At 52.7% G+C, this 19,391-nt stretch overlaps 5 protein-coding genes across 5 annotated transcripts; 2 read left to right on the plus strand and 3 right to left on the minus strand.

Annotated features, from left to right (window-relative positions):
* Positions 1-1,133: 1,133 nt before the first annotated feature.
* Positions 1,134-8,579, minus strand: Z520_08227 (uncharacterized protein; the record flags this gene model as incomplete). The annotated part of the gene is made up of 1 exon (XM_016778724.1): positions 1,134-8,579. One exon carries the CDS (start codon positions 8,577-8,579, stop codon positions 1,134-1,136), a length of 7,446 nt encoding a protein of 2,481 aa, XP_016630095.1.
* A 519-nt stretch (positions 8,580-9,098) lies between these two features.
* Z520_08228 (uncharacterized protein) lies at positions 9,099-13,050 on the plus strand (the record flags this gene model as incomplete). The annotated part of the gene is made up of 2 exons (XM_016778725.1): positions 9,099-9,266; positions 9,322-13,050. 2 exons carry the CDS (start codon positions 9,099-9,101, stop codon positions 13,048-13,050), a joined length of 3,897 nt encoding a protein of 1,298 aa, XP_016630096.1.
* Positions 13,051-13,627: 577 nt separating this feature from the next.
* Positions 13,628-14,145, plus strand: Z520_08229 (uncharacterized protein; the record flags this gene model as incomplete). The annotated part of the gene is made up of 2 exons (XM_016778726.1): positions 13,628-13,687; positions 13,843-14,145. The coding sequence occupies 2 exons, from the start codon at positions 13,628-13,630 to the stop codon at positions 14,143-14,145; spliced, it is 363 nt and encodes a 120-aa protein (XP_016630097.1).
* A 314-nt stretch (positions 14,146-14,459) lies between these two features.
* Positions 14,460-14,885, minus strand: Z520_08230 (uncharacterized protein; the record flags this gene model as incomplete). The annotated part of the gene is made up of 1 exon (XM_016778727.1): positions 14,460-14,885. The coding sequence occupies one exon, from the start codon at positions 14,883-14,885 to the stop codon at positions 14,460-14,462; it is 426 nt and encodes a 141-aa protein (XP_016630098.1).
* A 1,318-nt stretch (positions 14,886-16,203) lies between these two features.
* Z520_08231 (uncharacterized protein) lies at positions 16,204-18,555 on the minus strand (the record flags this gene model as incomplete). The annotated part of the gene is made up of 1 exon (XM_016778728.1): positions 16,204-18,555. One exon carries the CDS (start codon positions 18,553-18,555, stop codon positions 16,204-16,206), a length of 2,352 nt encoding a protein of 783 aa, XP_016630099.1.
* Between the last annotated feature and the right edge of the window lie 836 nt (positions 18,556-19,391).

Consider the following 19,391-nt stretch of genomic DNA (forward strand, 5'->3'; position numbering starts at 1 on the left):
TCACTTTACCATTCTGCCCTTCACTGTCCTGGCAGTCGCAAACGAGAACGCCGAGCCGTGCACAAGAGCCGTGCGCATTTGCCGTGGCCTTGGCGTGGTCGCCTTTGTCTTTTCCCACTTGGAGCTGTTCCACTCAAGAGCTGCGTATGTAGCCGTGGATGATATGGCACGTTTTTGATATTTCAAAAGAATGGAGGGTCCCGAATGGGGACGATTTTGAACTCAAGCTATCAGTGATTTATGACTCATTTGACACGAGAATCTTCCACTCATATATAAGATCAAACAGTTCAACAATGTGAGCCTACTCTTACTTCCTTCAAAATGCCCAAGCAAACCGGACCTCCCAAGGGGTACCCTCGTCGGGCGCACAGAACAGTCCGGTCATCTCCGGGGATCCTCTTGTTGATAAGAGGGTCTATTCACGATTAGGTCGACGTCCTATGCTTCAACGCCGAGCCTATTTGTTATTGGGTTGGTGCCGGCGCGACAACCTCGAAGGCGGGCGGAGGCCGTCGTCGCCGTCATATCCATATGCCATGCTGTCCCCTCGGCGCCCCCGGCCTCCAGGAGAGAAGACGCCACTTTGGGTTGCACGTCCCTCGTCGGGATCGGCATATACATCCTGTATTGAGCGAAACATGCTCCGTCTGCAAGGTATATACGCCTTTTCAGGAGAGGTCCCAGAACGTTTGTAAAGCCGAGCAGCGCCAAAGGGATCGCATACATGTCCTTGACGAAGGTCTAGAGAGCGGTATGCACAGATGTATACAATACCCCGGCAAAGGTGGTTTGAGGCCATAGACAGACCTTCATGAGACCGCTGGGAGAGAGTAACAGGTTTTAAGGTTATAAATTCGCCCTATGGTCCTTAATGTAATCAATCCACTTCGTGACTTCAGGATCGAATCACTAAAAGCACGAGACTCTTTTGATAAGACTAACGAACCATCTCGCCACACAGCAAAATCGTGGCAGCATCATCATGTCATTGTCGTACCCAAGACGAGACCAAGACCGGTGCCTGTCGCTAATATTCATGACTCCCGCTTTCCGGTGTAGTTGTATCCCACTTTTAGCCTCGCCAATATTAGGCGTCATGTCCCTCAGACTTCTCCTAATCAATACCCTCTTTATGAGAAAAGCTGGACTTCGTTCTCCTTCTCCCCGTCCTGGTCCCTTCCTCCATCTGCTCCGCCAACATCCTTCTCACCTCTCCCTTCCAACAATCTCCGCTCCACCCTCACCGGCTTGAACTGGTGCCAACAATCAGGCGCCTCCAGAACATAACGATTCATTGCCTCTCGGAACCTCCTCTTGTATTCTCTGGGAGATGTCACTGTCGGTCTGTTCTTGTTTCCGCCACGTACTGGGACAAGGCCACGATCTTTGATCCAACTTTCGAGTTTCTTGTCCCATGTATAAGTGCGTATACAGTCAATGATACCCACGACAAGCTCTTTGCGATTCTCGTCAATGGCGACCATTAGCGAATAGTCCATGACGTTTTGACGCGCAAGGAACAACGTGTCATTGTGAACAGAGGACCTCAAAAGTTTCTTGCTATGTTCGCGAGCAAAGAGTGGTGATTCATAGATGAATTCAACCATGTTCTCGTCCAGCAAAACTTCACCTTTTTCGCCGGTTGCGTTCATCTTGCGGTTTCGCATGCTTCCCTTCAAGTCAAAAATGCGTGTGGGGACGCGGTCATAAAACAGGTTTTCCATCACCAGTAGGAACCAGTTGTACTCGAGGCCCGTGGCGGAATTTTTGACGATGATCTGATAGAACCCAAACATCTTGGCGATGACCGAGGGCAGCTCGTGGAAAAAGGCCTCTGACATGATCTGGAAGTAGTTTGGCGCGAACTTGAGAAAAGACTGCGTTTCGATAGGAGACAGTGACTTCAAGATGAACCGATCATCTAGAGTTTTCAAGAATAAGGACCGGGTCTTGCCACCCTTGGAATCCCACTTGAGGCATCTTGAGAGTGATTCGATAAAACGATCAGCGACGCCGCATTTCCTGCGCACGGCATCGAATTGCTCCGCGAAGAAGATCTTACACAGCATCTTGGCTCCCCCTTCTTGGAACTGGTATTTGAGATGCGTCCCTGTCTTGCGAAGGAGCGAGTGCATGACTTCGGACTGCAAATCGTCGGTGTGATCGTGGCCACTAAAGTCAGGGGCTAAGTCCTCTTGCGGAGCCCGGTTCTGCATGTTCTGAAGCATCGTCGTGTAATCATGCGAGTCTAATGCGAATGCAATAATAGAACTTGGTTCATCCTCGCGCACAATGATGTCGCAATCGGCGAAGATGTGCTCAGATGCCCCCAGAGGATAGTCTAAGTTGGTCCAACCGCTCGAGGACCGTTCAGCCCAGAAGTTGGTCAGCATCTTCATCAGCGAGGTCCGTTCATGTTTTGGGAGCTCCTTGAGATCGATATCGTCTTGGGACATCCGCATTAGATCTTCAGGCGAATCTGGAAGAAAGATCTCCTCCTCCGCTTCATCAACATCACTTTGTTCCTCCGCTTCCGAAGGTGCATGGCTCGATAACGGAACGTCAGTCTCGTTCTCCGCAGTGTCGGTGGCCGGTTCCTCCACATGGAGCCCAGCCCCGCCTTCCTCTGGAGAGCTAGTTTTGGCCATGCCTTCGGCAGTGCCTGGAGTCTTCTGGTTCTCCGCTGGAAGTTCATCATCCTTGCCAAAGATATCATCGGAATCACCTCGTTCATCCACAGCCACGTCGACGTCCTTAAATACCTCCACAATGGGTTTCGACGCTGCCAGAGGGTACACTCTCGACTGCATATTCCTTGCAGCACGTAATCTCCTCTCACGGATTCGCTCTCTCTCGAACTCGCGACTGAGCTGCTCGAAATGTTTGGCAAGGTTGGAGACCCGAGACTCTTTACGGTTTGTAACCGCTCGCGGGATCAGCGACTGACCTTTGGAGAATGTCTTATTCTTCAAATGTGAGAAGCCCAGTCTTTCAGAGAGCTTTTTGTCGGGGATGCTTAGATCGGCATCGCTGCCATGAGCAGATAATGCCGGACTCTGCTTAGAAAACCCGTTTATCGCATTGACGGCCGACAGAGTACTCGAAGCTGTCTGGGCAGCAGACGAGCGAAGTGCGACAGAGCCAGCAGGCTGCGAGTGAGCTCGAGTGAGCCCTGGTGAGGACTTCCCATCACTTCGCCTCCGTAGGTCAGTGGGTGGAGGGACATCATGGATGGCGGGCGGAGATAAATCTGTTGGCTGAGTCGGCTGAGCGGAGACAATAATCTCTGGTGTTTCTGGAGATGCTCCTACTATGTCGGAGCCAGGAATGCTGATCGCGCTCTCACGTTCTTTATCTTCGCCGGTGTGGCCCAAGGTGGAAATCGATGAATTGCGTGGAGGGGTAACTTCCGCAGTGGGGATCGCCTGTTGAGTTGGAGACGCTATCGCCAGATCAAGGTGTTTCACATCTTCAACATTACGGGGACCATCCAGAACGGAAGGGAGGCTCTGCACATCAGACTTTGTGATTTCTGGCACAGCTGAAATACCAATCTCTTCAGCAGGGGTAGTAGCATGCTCCTCAAGTACGCTTTGAAGAAAGCTCTGTGTTTTCTCGGGCGAAAGTTTGCTGGGCCGTCGCCCCTCAGTCGGTGTCTCCCCAGCCGCCCCTTTCTCATCAGCGACCTCCTCGGTGGGAGGGGTCATCGTACCTTCGTCATCGGACTTTAAAGACGCGACCGAGACATCGCGGTCAAGGAAGATCTTCTTTAGTTGAAGGGTGGCAAGTCGGTGAATATCTGTCTCCGAAGGGAAGTAATTTCTTTCGAAGTCTGCAAAAGCATCATCCCATTCGGACACTTTTTCTTGCGTAGCTCGCAGAACAGCGTTAAGTGGTATTGTCTCCCAGTACCTCGTATTCGTATATCGTTCTTGAAGCTGTTTGATGAGGCTTGCATGTTCTTCGTTGGCTTTCTTCGTTAATCGTTCGATTTCCGCACTACACGCTTCAGCCATTTCAGGCATGACTGCTTCTGCATTGATGTTCTTCAGACGGAGTTTGACAGACACCATAAACTTCGTGATGCGATGCTCCAAGCGTGTATAGAAATCATTGCGGAATTTCAAATCGTTGTCAATTTTCCAGGTAAGCCTCATCCTTGGCACAATGATCTCGAGGAGGTCGACCGGATCGTAATGAACTCGAAGGGCAAAATCCTTGTACCCAAAGAACCGAAAATGGTCTCTATGCAGATCGTGCGGGCAGATGCCGGCCCGAGCATGAAGATCCGCACTCCAGAAGGAGAGTTCCAGATACTTTCCAAATGAATATTTCCAGGTGCTTGGGGACATTGGAGTAACAGTGGTCTCTACACCACAGACCTTGCATTGGCTCCACATCAAAATCACATCCTGGAAGCCACGCATCTTAGAAGGATATGGTTGTACGAAGACTGTGATCTGCGCTTCGCCGTGGACATACTGACGATGATGTTCATGCATTTTCATTTCGCAGGCGTCGGAGGGGCAAATGTCGTTTGCCCGGTAACATAGATCCTCAACGTATTGCCCAAGAGTGCAATCCGCCTCGAATTCAGCTTCGGTCTCATGTTCGTTGTAAAAGCTAAAGGCGAGCAGATCCGGGCCGGAGCAGGGAACAGACGTCTCTGTGGAAACAAGGCTGAACAAAACGACAATGTTCTGGTGAGCGAAGGGGTCAAAGAGATTGCGGTTTCCTGAGAGATAGGTCTCCCACTGCTTTTTCTGGCTTTCATAGTTGTAGACTGCCTTGTCATACTCGGCGTCGTGTACTGCGTGTATGATCTCGCGAACTTTCTTGCTGGCTCCGGCGAGATGTCTATGGACCATTTCAGGCTGAATCAAGGTGAACTTGGAAGTCTTGCCCTTATCTTCCATCGTCTGTTCAGCAGAAAGATCCTGGTCACGGAGCCGCTTGAGATACGCCACTCGTCTTTCCAACTCTCTCGCACGCATAAGGAGATATGGCTGCATGAATTTGACGAATGGCGAGGCCGAAAGAATGCGGGTCTCATGCTTAAGGACCAGGTCTTCATAAAACGTAGGCACAGGTATGTCATCTGGTATGTGCGCCAAATCTGTGCTATCCGCCGTAACTGCCTGAGCAAAACGGACTTCTTTTTCCAAAGCAATGATTTCTGCATTCGAGACATCCCCGGCTTCGGCGACATGGCTGTCAACTTTGTCCGCATTCCCATTAGCATCCTGCGACGTTGCTTCGTTCTCAGTTGCCGCATTTTTGGACTGCATATTGACCGTTGTTTCGGAGGTATTAGCAGAAGGTGCACTTGGTATCAAGGCAAACTCGTCTCTCATCAAACAAGTTTCAAGTTTCAAATTATAGACCACGTAGACCATGAATTCGGTGACACGTTTGATCTTCGATAATGTCTGTCGATCGGCACCCCTGAGTGCTATTGTACACCCAAGCTGAGGAGGACAACCTGAGAGATAGACATATGTTTTTCGTCGGCCATCAGCCACGAAAGTCTTCACTTCAAAGGAATCGCAGCGACCGAATGGATCTGACAAGGAGGTCAGCTTGTCCATAGAGTGGACTAGACGGGCCTGCGTGCAGCGCGATACGGCTTCGAGAACTGATGATTTTACGTTGAAAATAGTCGTGATGTTGGCTTTCTCAAGGAGCTCAAGAGCGAGGCCCGATATGTTGCGCTGAGCCAACAGCACATCGGGCTTCAAAGCAGCGATGCGGCCAACAAGATTGGCAAGGTACTCCTTTTCTTGTCGAATTACTGGATCCAGACTCATGAAATGCTGCTCATGTCTGGCATACTCAAGCGCGAACGTGATGATCAAAATCTTGGGATCTGTGTGGGACCGAGCCATACTCTTCAAGGCCACGTTCTTCGTGAAGATTAAGCCAGAGATGTATGCAGTGTCACCAGGTTTGCCTCCGGGGATCTTTTTCAGTTTGACGTAGTTCCGAATGTCTATGTCATCTCCGCCCTGAACATCCGGATCGACGTCGTCGGTCGCCTTGAGCAAGATCGGAATGAGAGCATCTTCCCAGCTTTGAACTTTTGGTATATTCGCATCCCTGAGCAGCTGCTGAAGCATTTTATGCACATGTTGAATACTTGCGCGATTGAGCTCCATAGCTGGGGCAGCCATCCCGTGCATAGAGGCACTTCGAATCATTCTTGAACGGCCTCGGTAGATACTCGCCGAGTCTCCGAGACCGTCCTGGAGATCGTCTTGGTTTCCGGGGATGATGATCTGCAGGCGCTCTCTGGTTGTTCTTGGTGTTCCGCGATGAATGCTGCTTGAAACACTAAGATTCCGCTTCCGAGAACCTCTAAGGGCTTCTATGTTGCGTGAACTTAAGACGCCAGCTTCATCCGCTTCTTTGCCCAGATTCAGAAATCCAGCAATACTCCGATCCCCAAGGCGAGAACGACCCTTGCGTACGGCTGCCAAAAGACCACCAATCGCGCTCTTGTCGCTGTCGGGTTCGCTGCGGGACAATTTGTCTTGGTTTAGGGCTTCGTTGATAGACTGGTCTTCCTCACTCGAAGGATCATCCGAAAGATATTGTGCAAGATCAGGGTCAATGATGCTATCCCGATGGAAGGCTGAAGACTTGCCAGCTTTGAGGCCGTCATCGGCAGCACGACGTTGGAAAGGTGCCCTGTCTTCATGATAGGCTTTGTAATTGCGTATGTGCTGGTGCTTGGAGTGGTGCCTCTTGTGGCCGTGACCAATGGAATGAGTTGCTTTCAAGGACCTGGAAGAGCTTGGCCGAGGGAGTGGTCGATCAGTTGTATCAAATTCGAGCACTGCAGAATTGCGGTTGGCACCGTCGAAAGCTCGTCGCACCGGAAAGCTCATTGTGGGCGTCCTGGCCATTTGCTCAAGAGACTGCGAAGTGATCGAAGTATTGTCGTCTTCGAATCGGGAGAGGCCGCGGTTAAGAACAGAGGGTTCAGGGGTCCGCGGACGAGTGGCTGATTCCGTCAAAACCAGATCTTCAGCCGAGTAATCAGAAGAGTCGTCATCGTGAGAAGTGATTATCGACTCGCATGGTTTGCAGACTCGGACGGCACTGTTGGACCCGAAGTGACTTCCGCTGATGAGCACTGTGCACTTACTGTCAAAAATCTGGCCGCAGGTGCGACAATGGTGCTTTCGTCGAAATGTAGTAAACGGCTCGCCGCAATGGAAGCAGTCTTTCGCATTCTCATCCCGCATCCAGAATTCCTTACTCAACAACTTGCTGCGCAGTTTGCTCATCGGTCTAGCTTGGTGAGTACGATTTATGACGAAGCTACGCTTATCATCGTCAAGATGGTCCAGATTTGCACGCAACCGGCCGGCAGAGACCGACGATTCTGATGAAGTCGTTCGCGAGGCGTAGAAACCTGGCAATCTTGACTGGCTTATCTTGGGGCCAAGTTTGTCGGCGGGTCTGTGCTCCAGAGTCGACAGCAGCGGCGATTTCAGGCCAGCGAGGTCGTTAGGCTTACTTTGAGAGGAAGACGAGGCCTTCGCCGGAGTGGCTGCATTTTCAGCCAAGAGGTCTAAGGGATTGGTATGCCTCTGGTTTGGAGGGATTTCTTGTCTATTCGCTACCACTACACGGGTGGTCGATCGCTCCGCTTGAGGCGAGGTCAGCAAGGGTGGGCTAGTCACGCTATCAGCATGGCTATAGTGACTTTGATTTGAAGTGGTTGATAAGCCTCGATCGTGGGAGGTGGGCACCCCCCTGGTGTTCAGGAGAGGCGACGTTATCAGCTTGTTCGGCCTATCAGAAAAGGAGGTATCGGTTCCCTGCTTGGAGAGAGCTTTGCGCAGGCTTTCGCTGTCTGTGGAAGCAGTCAAGCTCCGTTCATGAGGAGACTCAAGCTCGAATGCAGAACCAGCCCTCGAATGATTCGCCGAGCCCACAGCATGGATATTGACTGAAGTCACCGAAGGGTCAGCAAGGTGTGAAGAAGGCTGGGGAGGACCGGTAGGTGAGCGGAGAGCGGGAGTAGAGGGAACGGAGGGTTTCGAAATGCTAGTAGCCTTGGACGACACTTTTGACGGGGCCAGATCGGTTGGAATCGTGGCGTCTGAGGCCGTCAGGCGTGGTGACGGTGCCTTGGATGTGACGCCAGAACTGAGTTTGGAGCTGGCCCGATCGTCGCCCACAGAGAGAGCAGAAGATGCTTCTTGGTAATGCTCTTCGCCATCCTTGGAAACGCCCACCGTAGCCTTTAATTTGTTGTACAGTCCCGAAATACCGCCCTGTATTTCGCTTGCCAAAGACTTGTTCTCTGTTTGAGAGGAGCCGGTCGGGGGGTCGGTGTAGTCATTGAAGACAGTCAAGTGGTTCGATTGGGATGCCGCATTATGGATGCTGTTGAGAGCGTGGTTGAGGGCATCTTGATCGAGATCGTGAGACAGGGATGACTTGGAGTCTCGACGAGCTTTTCTTCCGAGAGGAAGAAAGATGGAGGAGGCGGAAGGGCTGTCCCTGTCTTTCTGAATGTCCTTGTCTTTATCCGGCGGGATGGAAGTAACGGAAGAAGGGGGCATGGTGTGAGCCTTTATTCTCTGGTCTGTCGTCGTCAGTCTGGAGGCCTGCCGCCGGCATTCAGGCGACTTTCGTGATGGTAATCGGACAGCGTCATGCTCGTGGACTCATCTCGAGGAGTTGGTAAGAGATGTGCCCTCGGTTGAGGAGATGTCTGCCGCTGTCGACAACAATGCAAGGAGCAGCCTGGGAACTTTGCACCTATGGTCGATGTGAATGCAATCGTTTCTCCACAGGATCTGGATGGAATCCGCAGGACGCCGCCTGCGCCATTTGGCTTGGGCACAGCAGGGATTCGCCGTTCGCTTCAATTATCCGACCGCCTCTCCGCCAACGTCACTGGCTTGGCAAAGGGAGTCGCGTCGGAACGCGTCAAACTGCGCTTTAGCCAACTCGCCAATTTGAAGCGGGCACTGACTGCGGCACCCCAAACACTCGAATCTGCAAATGCTGTTGCGCCAAATGATGCCACTCATCCACATTGATCGTGCATATTCGAATGTGTTACTCTCCCGGGATCCATGGAATCCCAGAAGCCATGGCTGGCCGAGTTCATCAAGTCCAGTCTTGATGCGTGGTTTCGCGAACTCGAAGGATGCCGCTCTGCCGACTATCAATTCCAGAAAATTGACGACAGTTTGAAAGCAAGTTACAAGGCGCCATGTCAACAGACTGTGTACCTTCTGAAGGTAAAGATGAGCCCGCACTTTTTATCTCGCCTGCATGGTTGACCCTTGACATCAGCTGCCGAAACTAGGTACAACAGAACCACGAGGAGAGATCTCTGACGGAATACACAAAATAGAAAGCATTTTCACCAAAGGCACGGCAAGTGAGATAATAGACTCTGGTGCTCAGCATGGAACACCCTTACAACTCGTCGATCCCGTCCTTCGAGTCACCCCTCATGTCAACCCACCCAAGCCTTTGCTCGAGATTACGACCTGCAAGATTGTGGATGAGGCGGATCGGATAGAACGAAATCTTTCTTCTGGCTGTGCTGTCACTGAAGACCAAGATGTACGCAAGAGAATGTCTAAGTATTGGGCCAAGAAACGACACAACCGTGCTCCCTCAACGCCCGCCTCACGCGGTAGCCCCGCCTCTATCAAATCACAGGTTGCTTTCAGTCCACCGATATCTCATAGGGCTACAAACCCTGATGGCGATGTTGAGAAGAATGATGAGGAGGATTTATCGCAGCAGCCATTCTGCACCCAAGTTCCCAATGGTCTCAGTGGTTGGAACCTGACCACCCCAACTGAACCGACTCCCCTCGAAATAAAAAGGGCAGACACCAGTGAGCAAGAGGAGCATTTTCTACCGTCGGCTCAGGATATACAAGGGGGAAATGGTGTTCCGGATTGTATCCCTTCAAATCAGACACAACAGCCCGCACCGAAACTCCTAACTACTGCAGAAATCATCACGCCATCCAACGAGTCTGTCTTGCCTCCGTCGACGACAACCGGCCAAGGGAGAGGGCTAGCACCCAGGCGCCTCTCGCATTCAGCAAATCCTACCCTGCCGCGACTTCAGGTCACTCCTACCTTGACAGCAGACAATGAAAAAAGCAGTCCTGTAGAAATATCTGAGCTTGGCGGCAACGTTCCAGAATCTCCGGGGCACTCAGCGGACCATGCCTACAAAGAGCCATGCAATCTAGCCACAAAATGGAGTCCTCCAAAGCGGATCATTGTCACGCGATCGGATCAAGAGCGTCCTAGTCGTTTCCAGCGTTGGCGTGATGAAGCACAAGCAGGGAGATATATTCCCAGACACATCCAAAAGATCCCAAAAAAACAGGCAAAGTTGTTGGCATCGCTTTTGGAGTCCGGAGACAGTTGGCAGCCACCTCTCGTTGGTCGCACACAGAGGCCAGGAGAGGTTCCTCTAGAACTCCTGGTAGAACTCTCCGACGCTGCAGATGAACGAGCGAGCGGTCCAGCTTCGTCCTCCACGGATGTAGAACCTGAGGCCTCGGGACAGGATCCACGTCCAACTGAACATGGACAAGGTCAAGATTTGAAACCGGCCAATCCCAGCGAAGGGAACGCAAGCGATTCCGAGGAATTTGCTGACTGGTCTCAAAGTCCGCCAACTCAACAGCGGCGAGCGACTAAACTGCCACCGAACAGCCCTCTCCCAGACCTAACACGACAGAAACGACTTTCTTACCATGCTGATAGTAGAGAAAAAGAGAGCGCAATGCTAAGCGGTCAAGAACCGTCATCAGGCAGTGCCACCAGCCAGGCACGAGGGTCGAAAGTTCAATCATCGACCCATGATCATGGTCCCCTTCCTCTGGGGTCAGGTTCACATCAGAGTGCCTCTTCAGCTGAGGATACCCCACTATCGGCGCAACTACAACATGCTGATGTGAATGACAAGAGCTCATCCCAGGAGGACAATGCTTCCATGGTTGCAGGGGTATCAGATGGTTCCAGTTCAAAGAAAATACAGGTTACAAGGACGCCGTACGGCGGCAAAGGATCCAGTTTCCCCCGGCTCATTGCTTCGCGAATGACTTCGACCATGGCCAAAAATGGGCTCGATGATGGAAACCCTACTTCGACTTTCGTGCCCGGAACTTACAATGAACCAAGCTCAGGGGTCCTTGCTGCGGTTGCGATGAAAGCTCGAAGCAGTGCTCCTTTACCGGTAGATGGGAGCTCAAATCCGACTCCAGATTCGGATCCAAATAGCCACACTGTAGCACACTTTGAACCGCAAGTGTCTGAAGCGACGAGATTCGAAGATGCTAACCCAGACAAGACATCGAGTCCGATCTGCGGTGCAAGCTTGGACAATACTCTCTCTGCCAGCGCTGACTCACAAGAAAAGGTACAGCCTGGTCCTGACCAGCGGCATCTGCCGTTTTGTGGCAATAGCGACGATCTTGGCTCTCGGCTGCAACAATCTGAGTTGGCAGGAGCCAGGGTTGTTGATGCTGGAGGAGGCGCAGGAAGACGAAACCGTGCTATTGGGGCAGAAAATAGTCCAGGATCATCCAAGGAGGCTGGTCCTAGAGCCGATGAAAACGCGTTGGTGCAGTCCGTGTCTCAGACTCATGAGTTGATTTCTGTTTTGGCAAAACGGAAGCGAACAAACTCGGGAATCAGCGATGTTCCCATCAAAAGGCAACGGCAAGAGCAAGAAGGGGCCACCGATCATGAAAATGGAAAAGAGCCAGAACATCGTGAGCAGCGACCACCGGAGCCTGACATGCTCTATGACGTTATACGATGTGTTATGTCAACGCCTCAAATAACAACGGGTCGCAACGGTGAGAGTCTACTGTGTGAAGAAAGGACACAATATCGTCAGGAGACCTCGCGGATGATGGGCAACCCCCAAGCATCAACACGAGACTCTCTCTTGTCATCGAGGGAAGATGATGACGGCAGGAGTGGCCCCATGGGATCCTCACCAAAGCAGGGAAGGCGCCATCAGCAGCTAGACTCTGCAAACAATACACCTAGGCGGTCATCGACACCGATCACTCGCCAATCTGCATATGGTGGAGTGAGCAATGGAGAAGTCAAAGCCATTCCGGCCGAGCCAGGCGTGGGTAATGATCTCTTTACAAGGTATCAGGCAGCCTACCCCGACTATAAAGGGAACGCGGAAGATTTCTTCACTTCATACTGTTTTATCAAGGAGATCTGGACCCGCGAACCAGGGCCGAAGTTGATCCATCAATGTCATCTCGACGATGCAGTCTTTCACCATTTTCATAGTTATCGACCCTACGCAGGGACTGCAGGTACTGCAGCTGTGGGATTTTTTGAATTCTTCCATGACTTCATTGAAGATCCAAGCCACCATCAAAGGATTATAAGACCGTCTGCATTCGAAAACCAAGGAGGGACACCGAGAAGGACGTCTGTGGGCGACGTCTCGTTACATCAAGAAGGACAATCTTTTGCTACTGCGCCTGTTTCGTCAACCAAGACAGGGAAACCATTGACAGTGAAGGAAACCATTGCTGTACAACAACAGCGGTTTAAGCAGCTTGTCCAAACCGGTGAGGCCATTGAAGACCGCATTGATAGCAATGACAGCATTGAAAGATGGCGCGAAGACGCTGCTCGCGCGCCTTCACCGGAACTGGGGACGCCCGACGTTGACAGGAGTCTCTCAACACGGACAACCCCAAGAAAGGGGTCTCCAGGGCCGGCGATCAAGACCTCGATGCCTCCCACACCCAACCCACCAGAGCCTCTTGAACCTTCACCGGGTCTATTCGTCAAGCCACAAAACCGTGCAACAGAGAGCAGACCAAGACAGGTGACTGCCAAGACTGCCAATACTACCAAGAGCTCATCGGTACGGCCGAAGAAACGAGCATCGCGTGGTTCTTGGAGAGGGACCAGCACGGCATTCACAAAATTCGAACAGGAGGTTGCGAAGTTGGCGGCTCAGGAGCGCAGGGCCTCTAGCGAAACTTGGGTTCCTTCGCGACGAGGATAGAAGCAGAGTAGTAGTCTTATGGTGCACTGTGCATGTATGGTTGAATATTCCAGCGTTTGGACTGAGGGAATTCTAGCGTGTCTGTCTGATCTTGGGCTGGCCTAGCCGCTTTCATATGGACTATAGTGTGTACAAGTCACCTTGGAATCGTATTCGACTTTAAAGTCGTCAGCATCAATGTTCAGGGTTGTTCGGTGCAAATATCGTTCCGCGAGGGTGCGTCCTTTGGCTACGCACGAAAGCCTCACTAGCCTCGCAGCCTCGGTTCCGTTGCGGATGATTGACCGAATTGTAAGATGAACGCAAGAGGAGAACTGCAGGTCTGACACTTCACTTCGGAAGCCAAATCAATCAGTCGACCTCATTTACACCTCGACTTCTGCAAGTACATATCTGCAGGTGGTCTCTCGTCTCGTCTCTTGAAGTTTGGTCTGTTGTCTCCTGTTTGTTGACGTCCAGATTTTATCATCTGTCCACAGTAACTGACTTGACTTGTAAGCCAGCGCCTGTTCCCCAACTTCGCACTGATCATCACGCTAAAGAAGAAAGGGAAGAGGGAAGATATAAACATTGAGCAATGTCTCGCGTCGCGCTAGCCGCCAGCATCACCCACGCCCTCGTGGCTGTTGGGCATACTGTAAGTAAAGAAGTTTCATCATCACACGCGGCCCACGCCATGATAAACCCACCGTCCTTACCTTCTTCTCGCATCTTATTTCTACCATTCATCACGCTCCCCACCCTCGCCTTCTTCCCTCCCTGCCTCCCTCCACTCAGATTAACTCAATCTAGGTCCACGGCCTCAACACCTTCTCCCTCCCCGCATGGACCTCTCTTCCCGCGCTCCTGCGCTGCTACGCCAAAGCGGGCTGGTACCAAGGCAGCGTCTTCTTCGGCATCACCGCGCTGTATACCTATCAGCTCTCGCAGCGCGACCCGGCGACACAGTGGACGGCAATCGACCGCGCCATCACGGCCTTGACAGTGGCGCTGTACTGGGCTTCTAGTGCGTGGTATGTGAGGCATGGGGACCGCGCGACGGGCATGGTTACGGCGTTTGGGGGGTTGATGGCGGCGGTGACTTGGTCACAGTAGCGCGGTATCAGTAGTTATGCAGTAGTGGTGGTAGATGATCGCATCACTGGGCGGATGATGGTGCAGGGCACGTCAAATAGGTATCCTGGGAGTCGGAGGGGAAAGGTGGAGGGTGAGGGCGAAGAAAGCTCACCCTGTGGTTGAGGGAGAGGAACACATCTTTCGTGGCCACGGGATGGGATGCAGGTTCTATCATTTTTATGAGTATTTATGTTTCTACCCGATTGCCGTGATGGGAGGTAACGAATCTGTAAAATACAACCCCCCCTCACATGGATTGAAACTATCCGCAAGTCCAGTCCATTCCAGCTCGATCACAACTTCGCCTTCCTCTTGTCCGCCTCTCCATCCATCTTTCCATCACTACTCGCCTGGTCCTCGGGGTCCATCAACGCCTCATACGCCCTCCTCACCTCGACCGGCATGCCCTCCTTGGCCGGCCTCCCCAGCACCCCTCCATCATTACTCACCCAAACGTGCATACTCCCACCCACAGCCTTGACGACGGCGTCGCCCTTCTTGAACACACCGACCTCATACAGCACGCTGGACTTCCCCAGCTTGGCGACGCGCAGCCCGACCTCGAGCACGCCGGGGTACTCGACCGACCCGAAATAGTCAAAGTAGGTGTGCGCGATGATGCCCGACTGCGGGGACTTGTGCATGCTGTAGTTGCATTTCTCGATCAGGTATTGGTTCGCGATGCTGTCGCAGAGCACCCCGTAGTAGGGGTTGTTCATGTGGCCGTAGACGTCGTTGTCGGACCTAGAGACGACCACCCCCGAAAGAGGGAGGGGAAAAGGGTTAGAATAGGAAGAAGATGGAGATGATGAAGGAGATGGAGATGTGTGTGTGTGCAGGAGGGGTTTCTCGATGGTCTGAGTAGGAAGATGCTAGCCACATGATAGCTAGCCTCATACCACTGAGCCATGGGAGGGGGCTGTGCTGTGATGTTCTAGTGCTCGTGCTCGTGCTGATCCTGATGCCGGTGCTCCTGATCCTGCTCGTGATACAGGTGTGGTAGGGATGCTCTTACCATCTCGTGCGATACTCCAACCTGTACGGATAGTCCTCAATCTTACGCCTCCGCTTCGCTGCGATATCCAAGCCCAGCATCCTTGAATCCTCGAAAAAACGGCGATCTAGATGAGTCCCTCAGCCCTCAGTATATACCGAGCCCAAGTCGTGTGATTTGTGTCGTGTTCGTGTTCGGATCCGTCGATCGAGACACTCTCGGTGGAGAAATGCACTATCCTTGTTTTTTTAGGATCAAACCGAACGAAAATGAACGAGATGTTTCTCAGTTTCGAATATGCGAACCCCGGATGGAGCGAGTGAGAAAATAAGCGCTTTCAGGTCGGTTCCGATACTCCGCCCTCGTCGGAACACCACCGGTACAACAGGTCAGGAACGCGCTGCAGGCCTGTCAGCTGCTGGAGGATAGGATGGATCAATGGATGGATAGACTGGTTCGAGAGTCAGTCGTTGGGTGCTCGTTAGGGGCTCGTGCGCTACTCCGTACCACGTAATTATGGTACTCTACTTTCCCCAGAAGTTGTCCTTGAGCCTCATACAGCTTTTTCAAGATTGAATGCCTCGGCTGATGACATAAGAATTTGCCCCGTTGCCAACCCGTCCCACCAATTACCTTTTACCTGTGCAGCCTCGTCAGCCTCGTCAGCCTCGCCGCTTGACCTAGGTACATACTTGGATTGCTCGCGTACGAAGTAAGCAATAGAAAAGTATATGATATTAGAGCACCAATTCTCGATTCAGAGAGTACTTCTGGGGGAGATACTCAAAAGACCATTGACTGTCATTAGACCAACAAACCCAAATGGTATATACCTGATAACACAAACCCATGCTAGAAATACTGTACACCAGCGCTTGCCGAGGAAGTTCTAAAAACCGACAAAATTTCTAATCCATGGCATAATATAATAGCCTTTTCCCCGCCAAACGCGTCAAGATAAGCGTCCCCAAATCCCCTCATGAATCAGATCCGTCCGTGTCCTCGCCCAAAAAAAGACCCCTCAAGATAGGGCGTGGGCGCTGTTATAGACGCAAAGGGACATTGGTAAAGTCATCAGATCCCCGAGGCCCGCCGCCAGTCCGACTTCGAATGAGGGCAGACTGGACTTGCAGAGCCGTACTGCCCTGAGGCCCTCCAACGGCCACGCCGATCTCACTGGCTTGGGGGCTGTTCTTCGGGATCATGCGCTTCTTGTCCTTGTTGTCGTCAAACACGGCCTTGGCCGCCTTGGCCACGTCGTCGGTGATGGCGACCGTGTAGCTGGGCGACTCCATCGATCCGGCGGCGGGGCCGCCGCCACCGGGCCCGTCGATGGGCACTTTCCGCACGGCCGACAGCAGCGCGCACACGAACTTGCTGCGGTGCTGGGCGCGGACAAAGTCACTCGCGTAATTGCCCTTGTGCTGGAACTCGACGCGCAGCTCGAGCTTGGACAGGTCCGCAATGGACATCAACTGGATGTCCACCGCGGGCATGAAGTCCCGCTTGTGCTCGGCCACGTACTTGAGCATCTCGCCGCGCAGGGTCTCAATGTCCTCGAACGAGGTCCCCACGGACACATTCAACGTCATTTGCTCCCGGAGCTCCTTCGAGCGGGTGAGGTTCTTGATCCACACGCCGTTGATGACGCTGTTGGGGATCTGGATCTGCTGCTTGGACTGCACCTCTCTGAAAACAGAGTAGAGAAGCGAGATCTTGATGACGTCCATGTCGACGTCGTTGACGTTGATGCGGTCGCCCACATCGTAAGGGTGTTTGATGAAGACGGTGATACACGCCGCGAACAGTTCACCTGCCGTGCTGGAGAACAGGAACGAACACCCCGTAAAGGTCGACCAGATCTGGGTGTAGTGGTTGGCGAGATAATTGGAGAAGAAAGCGGCGTAGATGAGGAACACAAAGATCAAGACGATGACTGCAAGGACGCGGTCCAGCACTTTGATGGCGTCCTTGACGTCGTTGGCCCCTTCCCAGATGGTCTTCCTGTCGTTGGCGACCTTTTTCACCAGATCCACCATCTCTTCCATGGTGACGTCGCCGTTCTCGTCCGCGTCGACCTTGGAGTGGATGTAGGCGGCTTGAGCTTCGCGGCCGGCGCCCATCATGGTGGTGATGGCGGCTTGGTCCAACTGGATCTCTCCAAAGTTGGTGAACGAGTTCCAGATCCGGCGGGCCAGGGCTTCGGCGCTGACGGGCCGTTCGAGCGCCGCCTCGACAACGGGGCCGGATGCGGTGGGCATGAGGACTTGTCTGCCGGCGATGTCGCTGACGAGGTATCCGAGCACAGAAGTGGCATTGGCAGCGGCATTCCCGAGATTGGTCATGAAAATGGCCGTCGACTGGTCCTTGCTCTTCAACCGTCCTAGCCGGTCCTTGCGATATCCCTTGGTGTCGTGGATATCCAGGTCTTCCTCCATGAAGGACGGGTGGTTGTCGTGAAACCGTTGACGCGAGACATCGTACATGGTTTCGATGGCGCGGCTGAGCGTCTTGAGCTCCTTGATGTTGTCGTAGAACTGCTTGCCGTGGTAGTTGACGCTGACCATCTGGATGAGCATCTTCTCCACCAGGTAGAGCGCCGAGACACCAATGGTCGCCTTGAGCACCTTGTGCAGCGTGCTGAGCCACGTGATGTTCCCAGCGTGTTCCTTGTGGAACTCCTGGTCAAACACGTAGATGAGCGAGTACGAACAGATCGACAAGATGGCCCAGAAGAAGAGCGATAATGGAATTTCCACCGCCTTGAGCACGAGCCAGTACTTGCGGATACCCGTGTGGATGGCTCCGCCAACGGTTTGGAAGACGATCGGCACCGCCTGGGCCAAGAGTTTGGCAATCCACAGGAATACCCAGACGACTTCGATCCAGATGAAGAGACCCAAGAGACGAATCCCACCGTGCTCCTCGTGGGTGGTGACCTGGTAGACATTTTCATAGGTCGTGTTGTATAGCGTAGTGATATCGCTGGTGCTGTTGCCGTGCACGGGATCGGTCTGGGTGACATTTGATGTGGCAATTTGGGCTGTGGACGAGGTTTTGAAACTGGACTTGATCTTCTTGTCCTTGTATACTGTGGCGCAGAGAACGATCGGGATGGCCAGAAGGATGGCCACGGGGACGATGTAGATGATGTACCGTAGGAGCACGTTCCTCCTGATCCGCTTCCATTTCAAACCTAGTTGTGTCAATCCTTCATCATCCGGATCACTATCAGAGAGTTGTCTTTGAGGTTGGTAAGGAGGAGCGGCTCTGTTTATGGGACTTGACGACTGCCGTGTCATCTCGATACTCTGGTTGGCATAGTGCGTCGACTGTTTGTCCTGGTAATCGGAAATGGCATCTTGTACCGTCACAATGGCGTCTTTGACGGCCATCTTGGATTGATCCGTGTCAAAGGATTGGTGTTGGAGCTCGACCTGAAGGGTGTACCGAGTACTTTCTGAGAGAAGCAAAAACCCACCAGAACCCGAGGTCGAAGAATACAAGTAGTTATAAACGGGGCACTCATCTCAGGGAGAAAAGAGAGCTTCTTACCTTTCTAGCCGTCCCGCACCGCACACACGCGACAACCGTTCCAGGCCGGCAAATCTCCACGCCATGATTTTCACGTTTTCTCGTTCGGAGCCACAACCCGACCTTTCTCCCTTAATGCGGTGACAAGGTTTCAAGTCAGATGCGCCGAGAACAGCACAAGACCACAGTCCAGCAAGCCACAAGCACGCAAGGAAAATGGACAGAGACAAACGCAGGAGCTATGACCTGAACTAAACTCCAAGACCCGCCGGGAGAAATGGCCCTGGACGACACCGTGTGGGCACAAGATCTCACTTGCCCAGGAGAGAGAGAGGGTAGATCAGGGACCAGAACGATGGCGAGCTCCATGTTTGCCGGTATCACACGTGGCGAACAAGGGGTTGAGTGGACAGGTTCTCGTACTTTGGGGCACAAAAGTCCTCGGGCGATGTTAGTTAGCGAGGCCTGCTTTGCCAAACATAGCAGCTCTTACCAGCCAATTGGTGCCGATGACGGCGTCGAAGTTTGCTCCAAAAGGGCAGCCGAGCACTCGTAGGGTTTCTATGACTCCACTGCTTGGCCGTAGCCAGACCATGGGTGATGGGAAAAGCGTGGATGTTAAGGATTTTCTCGGGGCCCTTGTTTCTGTTATAGCGACTAGTCGGGAAGGTGGAGACAATGCTTGACCCACCCGCTA

The sequence above is a fragment of the Fonsecaea multimorphosa genome (genome assembly GCF_000836435.1).
Source record: "Fonsecaea multimorphosa CBS 102226 unplaced genomic scaffold supercont1.18, whole genome shotgun sequence".
Lineage (NCBI taxonomy): Eukaryota > Fungi > Ascomycota > Eurotiomycetes > Chaetothyriales > Herpotrichiellaceae > Fonsecaea > Fonsecaea multimorphosa.